A 19,848-nucleotide genomic window follows, 5' to 3' on the forward strand; every position below is an offset into this window, starting at 1 on the left:
TCGATATAATATGTCCGAGACTACACTAGAAATAGACTTTCAAAAGTAAGATAACCAGGCAGGGAATTACAGAGCTACAATATAAGGGGATCTATAGAAGGGTAGGGACAGCATTGGTTAGAGAGGTCTGGAAACTTAAGTTTGAGTTCAGGATTGTATGCTAATCAGTCATTTGGCTCTTGGACAACCTACTTCTCTTCAATGTTTATTTCCTCACCTATAAAATGGATGAATTAAACTAGGATATCTTCAATATCCTTTCCAGGTATAAACTTTTGTGAGTCCATGAAGGGCTGAAAATGGTCTCAGGGTCATAGAGGTCTCAACCCCCTGGAAATGGGCCAAGAATATCAAAACTCTCTGTGGAGGGTGGGTGTGTGGCTAGTTCAGGGTGTGACTGCCAGAAGTTTGTTGCTAGAAATTCCCAGAATAAATGGACCCCGAATAAAGGTCAGAAGAGATGTCTGAGGAGAATTAAAAGGCTGACAATGGAGTGTCTCCGCTAAACAGGAGAACGTGATCTGCAGGAAGGTTGAGAGTGCCTTGGTGGGAAGTAGCCTTGTTTCTTAAAGGAGGCTGTCTTCCTCCTTGGCAGTGGGACTCATCTGTCTGAAGGGGGCAAAGAGACAGCTCTCCAACCCATGGACTCATTCCTGCTTCCTGCCCAGGATGGCCCAGGACGGAAGCAGCTTCCCAGGGAGGCGGTCCAGCTCAGACTGGGTCAAGACTGCACCTCTGGCTGCCACACCCCATCTCACCCCACCACTCATATCCAGCCAGTGCCAATCACTTCATGCTGCCCGTATGCAGCGACTGTTCTGGGTGCTGTAGGCGCAGCCATGAACAGGGACCATTAAGCCCCCGACCTCACAGGGGACACTGAAAATCAGCAAGTTAGCAAAGAGGTAAAAAATGTAATTTAGGGTGGTGAAAAGTACTCGTGAAAAAACCAAGCGACCAAAATGTCCTTCAGTAGTTGAGTGGCTAAGTAACTGTGGGACATCCAGACAGTGGAGTGTTATTCAGCACTAAAAAGAAATGAGCTATCAAGTCATGAAAAGACATAGAGGAACCTTAAATGCATGTGACAGAAACCAATCTGAAAAGGCTACATATTTCCAACTATATGACATTCTAACAAAGGCAGAACTATGGAGACATTAAAAAAAAAAAAATCAGTGGTTACAACCATTACTTGGGACAGCGGGATGAACGGGTGGAGCAGAGAGGATTTTTCCGGCTGGGAAACTGCTCTGATACTATAAGGATGGAAACATGTCACTATACATTTGTTTAAATCCACAGAATATACACCAAGACTGAACCCTTGGGTAAACTGTAGACTCTGGGTGATAGCAATGTGTCAGTAGGTCCACCAATTGTAACAAATGTACCACCTGGTAGGGGGTGCTGAGGGTTGGGGGGCAGTGTGTGGGGGCCAGGAGGCATGCCCAGAGTCTTTTTACCTTCCTTTCAGTTTTGCTATGAAGCTAAAACTGCTCTAAAAAAAGTCTTTTAAAAATTAAATAAAACTAATCATTAAAAATTGAATAAAGATTAAATAAATGGGAAAAACAGGGCAGAATAGAGCATGGGAAGGGGCAGGCAAGATGCCGGGGACACTGATGCATGTGACCGTGGCTAAGGACCTTAATAGCGTTAAGAAGCAGACCATGCAGGGACCTGGAAGCGTGGCCTGCCACGCGGAGGGAAGGAGTCTGAGTCTAGAGGCAGGAGTGAACTGGCCTCTAAAGGCTGGACAGAGGAGGGCCTCATAAGGGATGGGAACATGGAAGAGGAGCCAGGTCAGGAGGGCTTCACAGGCCATCATCGGGGTTCGAGCAGCCTCTGGGGGATGTTGAGTAGGGGTGTGAGTTACACCCCACGCTGGCAAACCCAGGAAAAGCCTGCAGCTTACCCAGCAGTGCTGTTGTCAGCTGCACACATGTGGTGTAAGGTGGAGCTCTTTGAGTACAGGGTATGGATCTTACTCACCTAGCACGTGGAGTAAGGCATCCCAGGGCCGTATGAGGGGCTGATTGCAGATACTGGCCATGTAGAAAATCCCAAATCCCTCCCATCAGTGGCTTTGCTCTCACATCCATTTTTTCCTTCCTCCAGAGGCAGGCAAAGTATTCTGAGAACAAGCTGAAGTGCACCAAGGCCCGGAACGACTACTTGCTGAATCTGGCGGCCACCAACGCGGCTATAAGCAAATACTACATCCACGACGTCTCCGACCTCATCGACGTGAGCTCCTGGGGGGTCTACGTGGATGACCTGCCTGGCGAGAGTCATCAGCTGCGGGAGGGCTGGCCCTTGTTCTTTGCTGACATGTGGGGTGGATGGTGGCCCCAGGAGCCCTGATGGAGGAGACAGGCAGGGAGCATTTGAGAGAGGAGTATCGCCCCATAGCTTCTACCTCCCCAGGTGGGAGTGGGCCTCTGGCAGCCCTTGCACATTTGGGTTGGGAAATTGTAGTTCAGCGTGTACTTTCCAGGCACCTTCCACTACACCAGGCCCTTTACTGGTTTTGGGGATTGAAGGGTAATTGTACACAGTTCATGCCCTGGGGACTTCCCATGATTGTAAAGATGGTTATATGTTCAGCACCCCTGGGGTCCAGTCCTCCAGACATAGGGAAGAAAATAATGAATGAGACAGGATTACGCAGATCAGCTTTACTTGGGGATGTTACGTTGGGAGGAATCAGGCAGTTGAAGTAAAAGGAAAATGGAACACTGGCTCCTGAGCGCCAGCTGTGCAGAACACACCGGCGGGACAACCAGATTTGGGTGGGAATGCTGTGAGCACCAGATTTGGGGCAGCTCCTGTGTCAGCTGTGATGGAGCTGGAGTTGCTTGGTGTGTCTTCATGAAGACAGGTATCCGGCCCAGAAGGTGCTTGGTCAGGCTCTGTGAGGGCATCCTTTTCCTCTGGCCCTGGTGCACCCCATCAGGAAGTCACAGGGTCACCGCTCTTCCTTCAGCTGCAAAGGGACACATTAGTGTCATTATCACCACCTTCGAGAGAGGGAGCTGCCTGGCCCTGCCTTCAAGTGCCCACCATTCCTGCTTCCAAGGCCGGAACCCCCCTTTTTCCTCCCTTTCAGCTTTCTTTTTCACACAGCCCTTTCATTTGTTTATTTACCAAGTTTTTACTGAGTACCTACTAGCTCTAGGTCTTGAGGTACAACAGGGGACAAGAGCCAGTGGGTTTGTCCTTGTGAATCTCAACTTGCATCACCCTGCTTCTTTAAAGGCAAATGTAATGCCAAGTGGCCAGAGAAGGCAATGGCACCCCACTCCAGTACTCTTGCCTGGAAAATCCCATGGATGGAGGAGCCTGGTGGCTGCAGTCCATGGGGTCGCGAAGAGTCTGACACGACTGAGCAACTTCACTTTCACTTTTCACTTTCATGCACTGGAGAAGGAAATGGCAACCCACTCCAATGTTCTTGCCTGGAGAATCCCAGGGACAGGGGAGCTTGCTGGGCTACCATCTATGGGGTCAACACAGAGTTGGACACGACTGAAGCGACTTAGCCACAGCAGCAGCAGCAATGCCAAGTGGCAGGTGTTAAACACTGAGGGAAGTAGAGGGAGATGTGGACCCCTGATATGGGACACCTGGTGTAAACTCTGAGTGGGGAGAACATCAAGGAAGGCTTCCTAGAAGAAATGACCTCTAAACTGGAACCCAAAGGAAGAATATTTAGACAGGAAGAAAAAGGAAGAGGCTTCCAGGCAGATAGTATGAGTGTGTGAAGGCATGGAGATTAGAAAGAACTCGGTGAGTGTGGGGAGCTGAGAAAAGCACTGTCATTGCCCAGATTGTAATCCCACTGCTCCCTCCGAGGGCTTTGGCATGACTTGTGTGGTAAGATTCCGAAGTGCACGAGGGCTTCCGGCATGGAAGGGTTGACTGTGGAGCAGGAGGTAACCTAAGTCACCGTGACGTCCCCTCTCCATATCACCACCCTCACCTGCACATTCTGTATGTGCTTCTTTCCAAGTGCTGTGACTTGGGCTTTCATGCCAGCCTGGCCCGCACCTTCCGGACCTACCTCTCAGCCGAGTACAACCTGGAGACCTCTCGCCACGAGGGGCTGGACGTCATTGAGAATGCCGTGGACAACCTAGATTCCCGAAGCGACAAGCACACGGTCATGGACATGTGTAACCAGGTCTTCTGTCCCCCGCTCAAGTTCGAGTTTCAGCCCCACATGGGGGACGAGGTAGGCTTCTCCCAGGAGCCCCTGCTTGATGCTGCTTCCGTCCCTCTGCCGTGAGCTCCCAGAGTACTGGGGGGAGGAGAATGTCAGGTCAGAGGCCTGCGGTCAAGTTCTTGGCACGTGGGCTTCACCAGTGGAGGAGTTTACCACTAATCCCCTAATCTTGGTGGCTCAAGTCCCCTTCCTGCGAAATTGCATAGCTTCCCATAAAATCCCTCACAGTTGTGTCTAGAAGACCTCAAGGGAGCCCCACACCTACACTTAGACCATCATCTCGCGTTCTCCCCTCAGATGGTCCCGGATCACCCAAGGTGGGGCCTCAGCAGAGCCTCGCTGGCCTGGGCTCCAGTACCCTGAGCCCTCAGCACACCAGCCAGCTGAGTTCCCTTCAGGGCTTGTGCTGCTCACATCCTCATGATGTTCTGGGGAAAAAAAACAAAATGGGAAAAGGCACTCGTCACTAGCCTCAGAGCAACACACTAGTTACCCAAGTTTCACAAAACTTCTTATGAAAATCTCTCCTTGAGCTTTACCATGTCATTCCTCCCTCTCTCCAGGGCTCAGGCCCTGGCCCCTGGAACAACGGAGGACAGCCACAGTGTGGTTTCTGGCTCCCCGTCTCTACTTCCAGGGGTAGGTGCCCAGAACTTTCTCCTAGTGGCCCCATTCCCTTCACCTAAGATATGCCACCCAGGCACGTGAGAGAGGGACCCAGCCAGCTTCTGGATCCAGGGGGGAGCTCTGCTGGGCTGTCACTGCACCTGCGTAGCAGGGAGCGCCCCGGAGGCACCTTTGAAGGTGCCTTTAGCTGGGTCCTCCCGCAGCCCTACTGACTTCCTTCGTTTGCAAGAGATGCCTTCTGCCGGGCTTCCCCACAGCTCTGGCACCATCCCAGCCCCTCGTGTCCAGCCCTTTGACTCATCGTCTGGTGACTGAAGTTGGGTTAAAAAACAGAGACCTGTTGTCTCTTATGAGCTCAGCCAGGTGACACCAGGCAGCCCAGCCCACGGTAGTCAGAGCCTTGGCTGGACTGGGGGTAGGAGAACTGTATCTCTCTCTCATTTTCCTCTCTTCCCCGCTCCTGTCTCAGTCAGCCCATGTGGGGAGAAGGGCAGTGAGAGGGTCGCTGCTGCACAGCTGCCTGTCTGGAGCACCTTCCTGCTGGGCCCATTTCACTGTTTCCCATCCTTCCTTCTTTTCGTTGGCTACTCTTAGGCACAGCTTCCTGCCTGGAAATTAGCCAGTTAGTCTCACTTAATGGCATCATGTCAGTAGTGAGCCATCATGTGCTGCACAATCATAGACCAAGAGTTGTAAGAGGGTAGCCCTGGCTCTTGGCTGGCTCTGCTGTTGCCCAGTACAAGCTGTGTGATCTTGGGCAGGTCGCTTAACCTTTCCAGGCCTGTTTCTGCAGCTGTTGATGGGGACGTTAGTGACAGCCCGGCCCCAGTTCCGCAGAGGGGCCAAGGGCCTGGGGCAACCGCAGGCGGTGGCTGTCGTTTCTGCAGGTGTGCCAGGTCAGCGCCCAGCAGCCTGTCCAGACGGAACTGCTCATGCGGTACCACCAGCTGCAGTCCAGACTGGCCACTCTCAAGATTGAGAACGAGGAGGTGAGTGAGCCCACTGCCCCATGAGGGATTTCATTACAAAGGCCTGGCTGCTCAGGGGGTGTCCACTCTTGCCTTGGAAGATGTGAGAAGTCAGGGTTCATCTGTAAGATGCACAACCATTGAAACCATACCCACCAAGAATCTTTAATGGCATGGGGAATGTTTGTGCATGTATGCTCAGTCATGTCCAACTCTTTTGCGACCCCCTGGACTGTAGCTCCCCAGGCGCCTCTGTCCATGGGATTTCCCAGGCAAGAATACTGGAGTGGGTTGCCATTTCCTTCTCCAGAGGATCTTCCTGACCCAGGGATCCAACCCCTGTCTCTTGCGTCTCCTGTATTGGCAGGCAGATTCTTTACCACTGAGCCACCTGGGAAGCCCAGGAAATGCTTACAGGATGTTAAAGGAAAGCAAAGAGGAAGTAGCACTCTGTGTTCAGTACTATTCTAACCAGGGTATACTAAAGTATGTGCACATATTTCTGAGTGTATTCACAGGAGTAGGAAGAAGACTGGAAGGAAATACTGTGAAATGCTGGTAGTGGTTTTGTCTGGGTTACAGGAATATAGGTGATATCTGTTTTCTTCTTTGTGCTTTTCTCTCTTTTCTGCAACGAGTTTATGTTATTTTTATCATCAGAAATAAGAGTAGGTATTTTGAATCACACAGTGAAAGAACCCAGGGCACACTAAACGTGTCACAGATTCTGAGCTCCGCGGAGCTTCTGTCTCACTGTGGCCAGCGCACCTCCCTGCAGCTGGTGGCGCGGGGCTCCCACCAGGTGGGCACAAGCGGAAGCACCAGCTGGGAGCTCTGTTCTGACGTGCACTGACGCGGCCACGTGGACACCGCCTGTTCAGCCCTGATGCCCCCACGCAGGGAGGATGTCACCCAACTGGAGGACACCAGGCCATGGGGGTGTCACCAAAGATTGTGGGCAGGGCCATCTGTGAGCAGTGCAGTCAGAGCTGAGACGGGGAGTCGTGGTCCCTGTCTTCAGGCCTCGAGGGGGCTGTCTTGTACAGAGAGGGCAGGTTGCTTTGTGTCTTGAAAGAGGATGGAACCAGGACAGATGTGAACCAGAGTGTAGCTCGGGATGAACAAATCAAGAAGTCCCTGTGGGAAGGTTACAGACAAACTATGAATTTGTTTCTCAAACCTGAGAAGAGAGAGGATATGGACAGAGTGTTTTCTTCCTTTCTTTATGCCCTATGTCTTCCCCCACAGCATCTTAAATTGTCTACATGGAACAGCATGTGCTGTATGTGTATAATAATGTTAATGGAATTTAGGTTGGAAGTCAGGACCACAGAAAGGAGGGTGGAGCACATGTTCCTCTGGGTAGGCTGTTCATGGCCGCGGAAATGCTTAATTTTGAGCCTGGACTTCTGTGAGGCTGTGTTGGAAAGAACTGAGTCACTCGGTTATTCATTCAACGAATCATTGTTCAGCACATGCTCGTGCTCATGCTGTCGCTTCAGTCATGCAGCCCCCTGGACTGCAGCCTGCCAGGCTCCCCTATCCATGGGACTCTCCAGGCAAAAATACTGGAGTGGGGTGCCATTTCCCCCTCCAGGAGATCTTCCCAACCCGGGGATTGAACTCATGCCTGCCTGCATCTCCTGCTTTGCAGGTGGAGTCTTTACCCACTGAGCCACCTGGGAAGCCCTATTCAGCACATACTATCCTCTAAATGTTGTGTCCAGTGTTGAGTTAAGTGAGTGAACGCGACAGAGTAGAGTACTTTCTCTCATGGAGTTTATATTCTGGTGAGAAAAGGCAGGTGAGAAATTGAAACACAAAAGCAAGCAAACAGTAAATTGAGGACATAAAGTATCAGCCACTAAGTTAAGAATGCGGTTGTGGCCAGGAGGCGACTTTTACGCTGAAATCTGAGTGCCAAGAGAGACTCTGAGCGGCAATCACTGTTCAGGGAGTGTGGATGCAGGCTCTCCCAGGACTGTCTTTGAAACCACCGTCCATTCAAGTTCGGGTCCGCCCTTTAGGCACAGCTCACTGGGGAGTCGGGAGGCTGGGGCCTGTGTGTGAAGCCTCTGGGGATCCCGCTTGGTCCTGGGAGTGGAGTCAGGGGCGTGGAGGACCAAGCACACCGTATGTTTCGGGCTGTCTTCCTCGAGCTCTCTTTTCTCAGTCAGGCTTGTGTGGACTCAGTGGCCGACAGTATGAGAGTTTGTCCACTGAGAATGGAGCTCCCTGTATCAGACTGTCTTCTCCCTGCTCAGGATGGAGAGAACAGGGAGCGCTTCCAGGGTTGTCCCTCCTCAGGGCCTTGCCCCCCAGGAGGAGCTTCTCTGGGGCTGTGTAACCACAGAGAGACACAGACCTCAAAACCTGAGTCCCTTGCTGGTCACAGTGTTCTCCAAGGTTCTCACTGGCAGAAGTAGGCCCATGACATGACTGAGCTTAGGCAACCTGGCTTCTCCCCCCAGCCAGTGCCAGCCTTATTTTCCACATCCACCATTAACAGAAGTGAGCACCTTTGTCCAGCCCAACTCCGGGGGCTTTACATGAAGAAACAAAGGAATGATTGGGAAAGGACTTTGCGGTGTCAAAGACGTTCTGAGACTACAGGACTTCTGTTGACATGTGGTGTTTCTCTAGGTTAGAAAAACTCTGGATGCCACCATGCAGACCTTGCAGGACATGCTGACCGTGGAGGACTTTGACGTCTCTGACGCCTTCCAACACAGCCGGTCCACGGAGTCTGTGAAGTCGGCCGCCTCCGAGACCTACATGAGCAAGATCAACATCGCCAAGAGGAGAGCCAACCAGCAGGAGACAGAAATGTTCTATTTTACGGTAAGTGGCGTCCTGACTGAGAACCTGCTGCAGCCCCGCTGGCTGTGACTTTTGGGGAGCAGCCCAAGATAGTGGCAGCCAGAGGAACCGCATGGGTCAGTTAGACCTACAGTTCCTCCAACATGCTCTTCAGAATAAGTTGTCTGCCTTGGCTTTGTGAAGGGCACAGTGAGCTAACCAGTGGGTAGCCTCAGCCTTCATCTTGTATTGACAGTTATTGCAACTTTCCTGTTCTAGAAACAACACAGAGAGGGTTGTGCTCAGTAGGGTGTGAGGAAAAGGGCTGACAGAGCCAGATGCACATCCCAAGGAACAACCCCCAAGTTAAGTGTATGGTTGTCATGTCAAGTTGTGTCAAATTTGGGCCTGGACTCTGCAAACAAGGCCCTGGGTGATCTTTTCAAATAGCTGGTGAGTTGCCAGCCCTTCATGTAAAATCCCAGATTACTTATATTCCATTTGGCCAGGGAGGAACAGGGATGAGAGGCATCGGGGCTTTGGTTCAATGGGTGTTTAGTGAATATGCAATGTTGGGTTGGAGAGGATCTTCATCTGACACTGGATCCTATTCCACCCTATTCCTGCCCCAGAGTCATGCAGATTGTGCTTGAACAGCCCCAGATTAAAAGCTCCCTCCCTCCCCAAACAACTGTTTTGTTTGGCTTGTGGCTGGCTATGGACATTATAATGTTTTCCCGTATCTCTGTTATCTTCAAAAAGCTTCCTCACGAGGATTTCTGGTCATTGATCTTAATTCTGTTCCCTGGGGCAACCCAGAGAGAGGCTAATTCTACTTGACAGTCTGGCAAGGTTGCAAGGAGCTGAGCTTTTATTTCTCTAGGCCAAACACATCTACTTGTTTCAATCTGGCCTCTTAAGGTTTTGTTTGGAGTGGCTTCAGCATCGACTCTTTCCTGACCATGTTCTGTTTGTCAGTGCTTCTTCTAAAAAGAGACTCCCAGCAGTGAGTCTCTTCCCAGCACAGAACAGGGCTAAACTTTCCCCTCCCTCCACATTAGGGGCTATGCTTCTCGTTTCATGCATCCTAAGATTACATTCTATTGTTTTTCTTTAAAGCTAGTATCAGTTAAATCTCTATTCTCAGCATGCCACCATTAAACTGTCCTCCTATGGGATGTGTAGGTGATGTCTTAGGTGGATCACATGTTTATTACCAGTTTGATTTCCTCTTGATGGGTTCAGCTCATGGCTCCACCTATCATGAGCCTTATCCAGTTGCTCATCACAGATGCTGTCTCTTCAGACCTTGTGTCTAGAGATTCAGTAAGTGTGGCTTCTGTACCTTAAAGTTTATTAGTTAGAACAAACAAACAAACAAGAAATGAATTGCTATGCCAAGGCCAAGGCCAAAGACAGAGTTGTTCAAAACATGCCATTAGGCTGATATTGATCCACTAATTAGCAGTTTTAGATTGTGTTCATTTAACCAGTGACAAACCCACCCAGTTTTAACATCCAACTCTATTTCTTGCTCATCAAATATCTGTTGAAAGCCAGTGGTTGATGCATACTCCATTTCCTTGATCAATTTTGTTGCTTTCAAGAAAGAAAGCAAAATGAGACTTAGTGAATGAGTCCATGCCAATTTCGGGGGTTCACCACTCCCACTGGGGGCATACTGTGTTTGTAGAGAATTTATGGGTTACAAAGATAAGGGAGGAAAATGGATGGGCATTAAGTCACTTTGGCAGCAGAGTCAAAGATGAGAGTTCAGCCTGCTTGAAATGAAAAGACAGTATCCATTACGGAGGTCATGGATGTTGTACTTTGATTTGAATATTCAAGTTATCAACCTGATTGGCTAGTGCACCTCATGATTTGATGTTGTGACATTATTTAGGTATTTTTAAGGATGTAACTCTCCTTTTAAAGCAAACATCAATGTGAATCGATGGTATTTTTTTCTTCACGCGTGAAGCCTAGGTGAAGCATAGAAGCAGTAAGTCAGGGACCCAGAGCCCCAGGCTGTAATTCACACTAACCAGTGAGTCACCCACCAAAGCACGAGTTACAAGTTTGGGATTAGAGCTCCACCTGCTTGGGGCACTGAGGCAGGATGAGAGATCACCTACTTACACCTCAGCTCTGGCTTTCATGCTGAATTCTTGAACACAGGATAAAATCAGAGAGCGATATTACTGGAAGCATCCAGAGAGAGCCTCTTGGTGAGTAACTATCAAACCGAAGTGTGTTTTTGAATTATGTAAGAAACTTCTTGAAAGCGCAAGTTCCCAGACTGCCACCCTCCCTGAGGTGGCGCCCTGGAAACGTGAGGACACTGGGCCTCTGGTGTCCTCCCAGGGTTAGACTCACAGGAGTCCAGAGCCTGTGGGCACTCTCCCCAGCTGGTGCCTGAACCACACTGGGAGAAGCACCACGAGTCTCCTCATTTTACCCCGAGGAGGGCATGAGGTCCAGAAATGTTCAGAAATTTGATCAAGGTCACACACCGAGTGGCCACCACTCTAAGAGGTTTCTCCCTCTCATAGAAAGACAACAGCGATGCTTCTGTCATTTATCATCTGAGATTGCAGTGAGGACCAAATATACCTGTTTGAAAACCATCCACAGATACAATGGGGATGACTTAACAACCACAAGACGAGGCCCTAGGAGCTAAGAAAGACCAAGGCCAAGAATAAAGAATGCCCAACCCCCAGAAACCCACCGGGGGTGGGGGGCAGGGTTCACCGAGCTCAGTCTTCTCTGGGCGCATGTGGGCCTTCACCCCACACCTGTATTCTGTGGGCAGAGTGATGCTCTGTATGTCCTGAGCTGCCGAGCCTCACCTCTCTGCTCCTCTGTGCTCCATCTGAGCCTCCTGGCTGAGGCATAGAATGGCTTTTTGGTGAGAAACTAGCTGGCAGATTTGGGGCGATCACATCCATCCCTGTGCCTTCCCCCTCAGGGCCTTGGTAATTGCATTCCCCTCTGCTGAGACCCCCTCCCCCTGTGCACCCACGTGGCCCCTTCCTCGCCTCCTTCAGGCCGGGGCTGAAGTGGCAGCTTTGCCGTGAGGTCTGCTCCCACTCCCAGATCCCATCCCTGCCTTGTTTCCATCCCTAGCGTTCCCCTCCATTGACCTATTGTATATTTTACTTACGCTTTTGTTAGCTCATTGTCTTGGTCCTACTCTGCTATGTCAGTGCCGCCAGGTCAGGGGTTCAGCTGAATTTCTCGGCACCTGCTACAGGCAGCTGAATTTCTCAGGCACAGCTGTAAGCACCAGGGATCCAGAAGGGAACTGGTGTGGACCACGCCTATGGTGCCTCATGGCTCAACAGAGAGGGCTCCCAGCCTGTGATTGGGCGACACGGGGCAAGGGGGGCCAAGGGAAGCTGGTACCTGTGTGGAGGTGTGGCTGAGGCCGTGCTGAACTGGGGGCAGGTAAATGTGTTTCTGTTCTGGGTGCCTTGTTCCCTGGACTGCACCTGAGTGCACTGTGTTTGGCCAGGCCCCTGAACCGGAGGCAGCCTGGATCCCAGGAACTTTGGGCAAATCACTTCTTGTGTGAGCCTCGCCTTTCTCATCTGTAAAAAGAAGAAAATCATATCCCCCACAATGGCACCCCACTCCAGTACTCTTGCCTGGATCCCAGGAACTTTGGGCAAATCACTTCTTGTGTGAGCCTCACCTTTCTCATCTGTAAAAAGAAGAAAATCATATCCCCCACAATGGCACCCCACTCCAGTACTCTTGCCTGGAAAATTGCATGGATGGAGGAGCCTGGTGGGCTGCAGTCCATGGGGTCGCTGAGAGTCGGACATGACTGAGCGACTTCACTTTCACTTTTCCCTTTCATGCATTGGAGAAGGAAATGGGAAACCACTCCAGTGTTCTTGCCTGGAGAATCCCAGGGACGGGGGAGCCTGACAGGCTACCGTCTATGGGGTCACACAGAGTCGGACACGACTGAAGTGACTTAGCAGCAGCAGCAGCAAGTGCAGTTTGGGTTATTTTAATTGGAACGTCTCCAGAGGCCTGCAGTGCCCTTCCTCCTTCAGTTCTCAGCCAGATGAAAGAAGACGTGTTCTGAGGCTCCTCTCTGACAGATCCAATAACACGCTCTTGCCTCGGCTACATGCCCTTGGCCCAGAAGCACAGAGGAACTTTGATCGCTAAAAAAGCCCTCTGCCCCAGCTCCTGCCATCCTCACGTGACAAAAGCCCCTTTTACTTTGCCCATCCCCTACCTCCACCACCTCTCTTTGTGTTCTGAAACTGACCTGAAATGTTTCATAGGACTGGGCAGCCACGCTTGACAGAGGTGGGGACCTGATGGAACTGATGCGGAGACCCCTCCCTGCTTCACCCATGCCTGGGGCCTTGAGGGTGGCTTCCCACCCCGAGGTCTGTTACAGAGGCAGAGATGCCAGGACTTGGCCCTGCAATCTATAATGTCCTTGTGCCTGTGTCTTACAGAAATTTAAAGAGTATGTGAACGGCAGTAACCTCATCACTAAGCTGCAAGCCAAGCACGACTTACTCAAGCAGACTCTGGGCGAAGGTGAGTTGAGCAGCAGAGGCGGGCACTGGAGGGTCCTCCCCACTGGGTCTCGTGTGGCCCCTTGAGCTGTTACAGATGGAGATCCCAGGCACTTGGTAGAATGAGGCCTGGGACTGGGGCCACCTACTGGGACAAGCCAGCTGGGGAAACAGTGTGGTACAGATGCTGTAGTGGGGTCTAGTTTGGCTGCCGAAACTATGGGGCAAACACAAGTCTGAGTTTAACTTGTGGGGAAGAGTCCCAGAAAAAGTGATAATGGGTCCCCAGTAGATAAAGGGTGGGATCCAGGGCACAGGGCTCTGCACGGATGCTTTTTTAGCAGATTCTGTTTGCCAGGAATACTATTGGAATGCCTGGCCAGGATTCTAGGTCCAAGGAGAATTCACATATGTAAGGCAGAGTTTGGTCCTTGAGGGACCTGGGGACTAGACTTACAACTCCCGAAAAGCTTCCAACGATGGTTGGAATAAAATCCCATCTGCTTCCGTGGCACATGAAACCTGAAATCATTTGACCCCCACGTGCTACCCTAACCTCATCTACTTCTCCTCCACTCCCCTACTGTACTCCAGCTGCACTGAGCTCCCTCCTGCATTTCAGAGCTCATCTAACTTATTCCTGCCTCAGGGCCTTTGCATCTGCTATTCCTGCTGCCTGAAATGCCCCTACCCTGTATCTTTGTATGGATGGCTCCTTATCCTTCAGCTGTCAGCACAGATATCACTTCCTCAGTGAGACTCTGCTGTCCCAGCCTCAGGGGATCACCACCTCTGTCCCAACACTCTCTCTGTTTGATTTTCTTCATCTTGGTTGTCATCATGTGAATTCAACCTCTTTTTCATCTGTTCACCTGCTTGTCATTGATCACACCTCCACACCCAATAGCATTATATCTTCAACCAGAGTAGGAACTTCCTTGCTTGTTTTGCTCACTGCTTTATCTGTAGTGCCTAGGACAGTGCCTAGCTCATAGTAGGCACTTAATTAATAATCACTGAATGAATGCTGAACGATCACCAGAACATGAACTAGAAACCATCCAAGATCAAGGACGTTTCAACTGACAAAAAAGGCACACCCTAAGAATTGAAAATTATATTTTATTCGGTGGAAAAAACTGAGGCCTTAAGCCCAGGATGCAGTATCTTAGATAACTCTGAGAGACTGTTCCGTAGAGGCAAAGTGAGGAACCAGGACATTTAGGAATTTTTGCAACAAAGACGAGGTAGTCAGAACACCAAAGGACTGGTGTTAATCGAAGAAAACCTGACATCTCAAGTTAAGGAATTTGGGCTCTTCTATGTATGAGAAGGTGCAAGAGTCTGGGCTCACTGAAATCATTCCTTTGATATGTACCTCAGCTCTCTGGGGCCAGCATCCTGTGTTTTCTCATCCTGGTTTCCTCAGGGTGCACCATTGCAGGGAGCCAGGGCTGGTGGCTGCAGTGTCTGATGATTCAGTGGTGGACATAGTGTTTCCATCCTGATTGCCTTGGGGCTGTCTGTCATGGTTGGCTTTAGTGGTTGATGGACGCAACATCCTCCCTGATATGGTAGGTGGCATTTTTAGTGCACAGGTGGTTTAGAGCAAGTCCTGGTGGCCCTGGAGCTTGGTATGAGGCTTAACTTTGAGCAGAGGAGCTGACCTGGGGCTTCTGAAGCTGTTAGGCCACATTCAGAATAGCCCTGTGTTCTGTTTGGAGAGGGCTGTTGGCTGAAGGATGTGCTCGACTAACATGGAGTCTGGGAAATACGGGGCCAGTATCAGAGAGGCGAAGGGACTTCCCAAGATGTCAGTGCCATTAGATCCTGAGATGACAGCTTGAAGCAGTTTAGAGATGTCCCAGGAGTGTTCTGGGGAATGAATGTGACAGGACAAGAGCGTGTGCTGGGCTGTGGGGATGGTGGGCACTGCTGCTGGGGGTTTGCCATCCATGGTACATTCTCGCCCTTCACTGGCTTGCTCTCTTCTCCCTGTGCGTGCACATTCTAGTGGCTGTGCCTGAGCCACACAAGTTCTGTTCACTCAGCAGCTATCCAGGGGGCTGCCAGGCTCTGCAGGTACTTGGCATGTGTGAGCCCCATGCCTTAGAGGAACTGGTGAGAAATGAAACCATTTCCAGCCCCAAGGCATTTGCAGTCTAGCTGGGAGACAACTCATGAATTCATTAAAGAATTAAATAGTGATAACATTATCACACAGAAATACTGAATAAATTGCCAGGTGAACAATGCAGGCTCTGAGGACTGTGAGTCCCAGGAGGGAGGTTTTACCGTGGGCTCAGGAGAGCAGGAAAGGCTTCTAGAAAGATGAATAACTAGGGCTTGAAGGAATAGCCAGGACTTTGAAACTAATAGCAGTGGAATTTTTTTCAATCAACTTTATTGACATATAATGGAAATCCCATAAGATGCACCCATTTTATGTGTAGACATCAGTTTTGACAAACACATACACCCAGATATAACCAGCACTCAAAAGCTCCAGCCCCAAAGCAACAACCCAAAAGTTATCTTGTGCCTCTTTGCAGCCCACCTTCACCCCAGCCCCCCATCCTCTACTTGAAACCACCTCTGACCTGATTTCTGTCGCCATAGACTAGATTTGTGTGCTCTAGCTGGTGACAGCTGGGAATCTTTTGGGGATGATAGAAACGTTCTGTTTCTTGATTTGGGTAGAGGTTAGACATGGGTGTTTATATTTGACAGAACTCATTGATTGAGGGGAAGAGGGGGAAAGAGTGAGTTGCAATGAGCTTTTTCTTCATTCCCTGCCCCTGCGCCCCTGGCAACCCTTATATTCTGCCCATCCTGACATTTCAGTATTGGACCAGGAGAATGGGGCCATGGGGGACTGTGAATAACACAGAGGGAACCAAAACAGTGAGAATGGAGGGAACGGGATGAGACAGAAAGTCCTAGAGAGCAGCTTGGATGAGTGTGTGATGGAGCAGCTTTCACAGCTTGCAGAATCAGTTTTTCTGGTCATGGGATTGGGCACTGAGGGGTGTTTTTCATGAGCCATTTAACAGAAGGCAGGTCCACGTGAGTTGCTGACTACTTGTGTTTTCGAAATCAGACACTCTGGATTTAGAAAACAAGATGTTCTTTTAAAAAATAAGATCCCAGATGAGAAAGTGCTTCTCTCGAGCTTCCCTGTGAGTGCTATCAGATGCAAGCTTTTATTCCTGCCCCTGCCTGAGTGGCCTTAATGAAATAATAATAATAATTAGTTTTGGTTGGTATGACTCCTGACCCATTTGGTCTTCTAAGTATGTTTAGACTTCAGCTGCATCTTGCTCTGAGATATGATATATGAGTCCTGCTCCTGAGTTTTGAGCCGAAGAGCAACAAAAAACAAGAAATGCAACTTCAGAAGTACAATGGCAGCTAAAAAAGAGCCATCCAGAAAAATTTCCATAGTCCTGTTTTCTCGTAAGCCAGCAGTGAGTAAAGTCCACTGTGCTGTTTTTGATATCTGGCACAGGTCTTGTTAGACTGGTCAGTTCTGGGGAAGTTTTTTCTTATTTTGATAAACTTTTTATTTTAGAGTAGTTTTATATGTATAGTAAAGTTGCAAAGACAGTACAGTTTCCATATATTCTACATCCAACTTCCCCTATTATTAACATCTTCATTTAACATGAGTATGGTATATTTGTCACAATTAATATATACTGATAAATTATTATTAACTAAATTACTGAATTACTGAAAAAACTGAAGCTGAGACCAAATCTTCAGTCTTTTTTGTATTTCCCCTGCACGATAAGGATATATGTGGATTCTTAGGGCATTGAGGGACAGGGAAGAATTTGCACTGACTTAGTTTGATAAAGCTCAGAACCTTCTAATTTACTCCTCTGAGAGTCATCAGATGAGTCCTCTCTACCTGGACATGTTAACTCTTCTGTTCAGTAGAAACTTCTTGTGAGAGTGGGGCTAGAGCAGAGTGACACCTGCATCATCAGCTGTCTTGTATTGGGAGGAATAATCTGGTTGTTTGAAAACAGGTGAGAAATATGGGGCCAAGTGAAATATTTTGGCTAAAAAAGATATAGGCTTTTTTTTTAAAAAATGAAATGTCATGTCTAGTGCCTCAGTTTCTCTCGAGTACTCTTTTGACAGCATGCCTCAGAGAAACCACAAGCTGGAGGAGACTCTAGGTCTTGCAGGTCACCCTCACTTAGAGGCAAATTTTTGAACATAATTGACCCCAGGCATACAAGTCAAAATGCTTCTAGGTGCCCTGCAAACTGGCCTTCCTTGTTACAAATGTCACTGCCACATCTTGGAAATAAGAGCGCACACCCTTATGTGCCTTTGGCTGTTGCTACGTCATTTTATTGGCCAGAGAATTCTTAGTTTGCCATCTCTGAGCCTTAGATTTCTGACCTTTTATATTGCTCTGGGTAATCAGTAAGCTCCAGGGTTTACACCTAAGATACAGTGGTTTTTCAATTTACTCTAGCTGCTCAAGGGTAGATGGTGCGTTGTCTATAAAAAGGAGTGAGACATAACCTTTTCAGGCCAAGATTTAATGTCCATTACGGAGCAAAATGTCCACCAGGACCAGACAGTCTGACCTTCTAGAAAATGACTAAGCCACCAACAATAAAGAATATTTTCACAATCCCAAGAGGTCTCAGATGGTAAAGGGCATAGCATTTTTTATTTCTGTTAGAAGTTGAAACACCGTATTTCAAAAGATGTTAGTAAAGGGGTTCTTGAGAGCTGGAATGTGAGTCAAAGCTGAAGGAGAATCAATTCCATTTGTTGCCAGAGCAAAGTCTGTCTTGAGTGTGTTCTGACATTCTACTTCTGAGACCCAGACCCTTTGATTCCTACCTATCCCTTTCTTCCCTCCTGGCCCCTATTTGTCCATTCATCTGTCCATCCATCCATCAAAAGCACAGACTCTGTGCTTGGCTAGAACTGGGGGTACAGTATATATAAGACAGACAAGGTTCCTGCCCTCCTGGGGGAAGAGAGACCTCAAACAGGAAACAAACCATTAAGTAAAGAATTATATCTGTGGTAAGTGTCCATAAGTAGAAAATTTGGGCTGAGATAGAGAATAGTTGTGTATGGGGTTGAGGATCATGGGGCACTTGCTTTAATGTAGGTGATCAGAGAGGTCTCCAAGGGGAGGGGACGTTTAAGCTGAGACTTCAGAGGGGTGGGAATGTGTCTGCCACATGAAAAACTGGGGAAAGAGTTATGGGGCAGAGGGAACAGCTTATGGGAAGGCAGGAAGGGATGAGGTGAGGTACAATGAAGGGAAGAGCACTGTGCCCAGACCACAGTGAGTAGGTAGAGGAGTGGGCCAGTCCGGGAAGAGGTGGAGCCGGAGCCTCTTCCTAGGCCCCCTCTGTCGGTCAGAGTTGCACAGTTAACTACATCCCTAAGGGAAATGACATGTTGTATAGTCAACCCAGGCCACTGGCTGACCCTATCCTAGGTGGGTTGCCATCAGCTCTCACTGGGGGTCTTAGGTGAAAATGTAACTCAAATTGGTGTCTGGCAGGAATTTGCCTCAGACTCCAGACACAGTCAAATTAAGTAGAGCAAATTTTCTTGTTTTACCTCACTTTTCTCCTTTCCTGCTTTGGCTTCAGTTCAACCAGCTGCAGTAACTCTTGTAACTGCTTGTGGCTTTAGTCAGGAATTAAGGAATTGTGTGCTGATTTGCTCCAAGTTTTATTTTCAGACTTCTCTCACTGTCTTCCTCCCCTCATTTTCCTCCCCAGCTCCATTCAGCATTGTTTTCCATACAGAAGCATAAATACTCAGTTCTTTCTTCTAGAAAGTCTCTTCATGTGAATACTGAATGCAATTCTAGAATCTAGAGCAATGTGGTCCAATGTGGTGGCCTTGAATCATAAGTGACTATTGAACACTTGAATCGCGGCTAGCCTGAATTGAAATGTGCAAAATGAGCATCAGATTTCAAAGAATTAGTACTATACACATATGTTTAATATATAACCTGTAATGGGCTTCGCAGGTGCCAGTAGTGGTAACCCGTCTGCCAATGCAGGAGACATAAGAGACTCAGGTTCGACCCCTGGGTTGGGACGATCCCCTGGAGGAGGGCATGGCAACACACTCCAGTATTCTTGCCTGGAGAATCCTCATGGACAGAGGAGTATGGTGGGCTAAAGTCCATAGGACAGCACGAGTCGGACACAACTGAAGCGACTTAGTACACATGCCTGCATATACCTATAACATCTTATTAATTTTTTATATTGACACATATTTAAATAACATTTTGACATAAGTTAAATAAAATATATCATTAAAATTAATCTCACCCATTTCTCTTTAAGTTTTGTAATGTGGCTACTAGAAATTGCGGCTTGCATTTTATTTCCATGGGGGCAGCGCTGACTTAGAGGTTCTCTATTGCACCACAAAAAATAATGAATTACTCAGTCATGCTATGGATGAACTTCAAAAGCCTAGTTATGTGAACAATAAGAAATAAAATATATGTGAACATGGCCCTACAAATAGGAGGCACGGAGGATTTAATAAGACTCAGTTCTTCCCAGCAGACCACACCTTAGGCATAATTAGATTTCCCATTTCATAAATAATTAAGTTCAAGTGTGAGTTGTTTCATGTTTTTAGAAAAAGACGAATGTGCACCGGT

At 48.7% G+C, this 19,848-nt stretch overlaps 1 protein-coding gene across 5 annotated transcripts in view; it reads left to right on the forward strand.

Annotated features, from left to right (window-relative positions):
- Positions 1-19,848, forward strand: part of SRGAP3 (SLIT-ROBO Rho GTPase activating protein 3) — a 247,180-nt gene that overhangs the window by 178,319 nt on the left and 49,013 nt on the right. For 4 of the 5 annotated variants that reach the window (XM_086366585.1, XM_086366587.1, XM_086366586.1 and 1 more), the window contains exons 6-10: positions 2,122-2,250; positions 4,016-4,237; positions 5,743-5,844; positions 8,467-8,664; positions 13,107-13,191. In XM_086366585.1, coding sequence (XP_086222711.1) covers positions 2,122-2,250; positions 4,016-4,237; positions 5,743-5,844; positions 8,467-8,664; positions 13,107-13,191 — 736 coding nt within the window. Of the gene's footprint in view, positions 1-2,121; positions 2,251-4,015; positions 4,238-5,742; positions 5,845-8,466; positions 8,665-13,106; positions 13,192-19,848 lie in introns of those variants that run through there. The other variant, XM_086366589.1, reaches the window with a different exon arrangement.

This window comes from Bos grunniens, chromosome 22 (genome assembly GCF_055505025.1).
Source record: "Bos grunniens cultivar Pamir isolate PY7600 chromosome 22, Bosgru_T2T1.0, whole genome shotgun sequence".
NCBI lineage: Eukaryota > Metazoa > Chordata > Mammalia > Artiodactyla > Bovidae > Bos > Bos grunniens.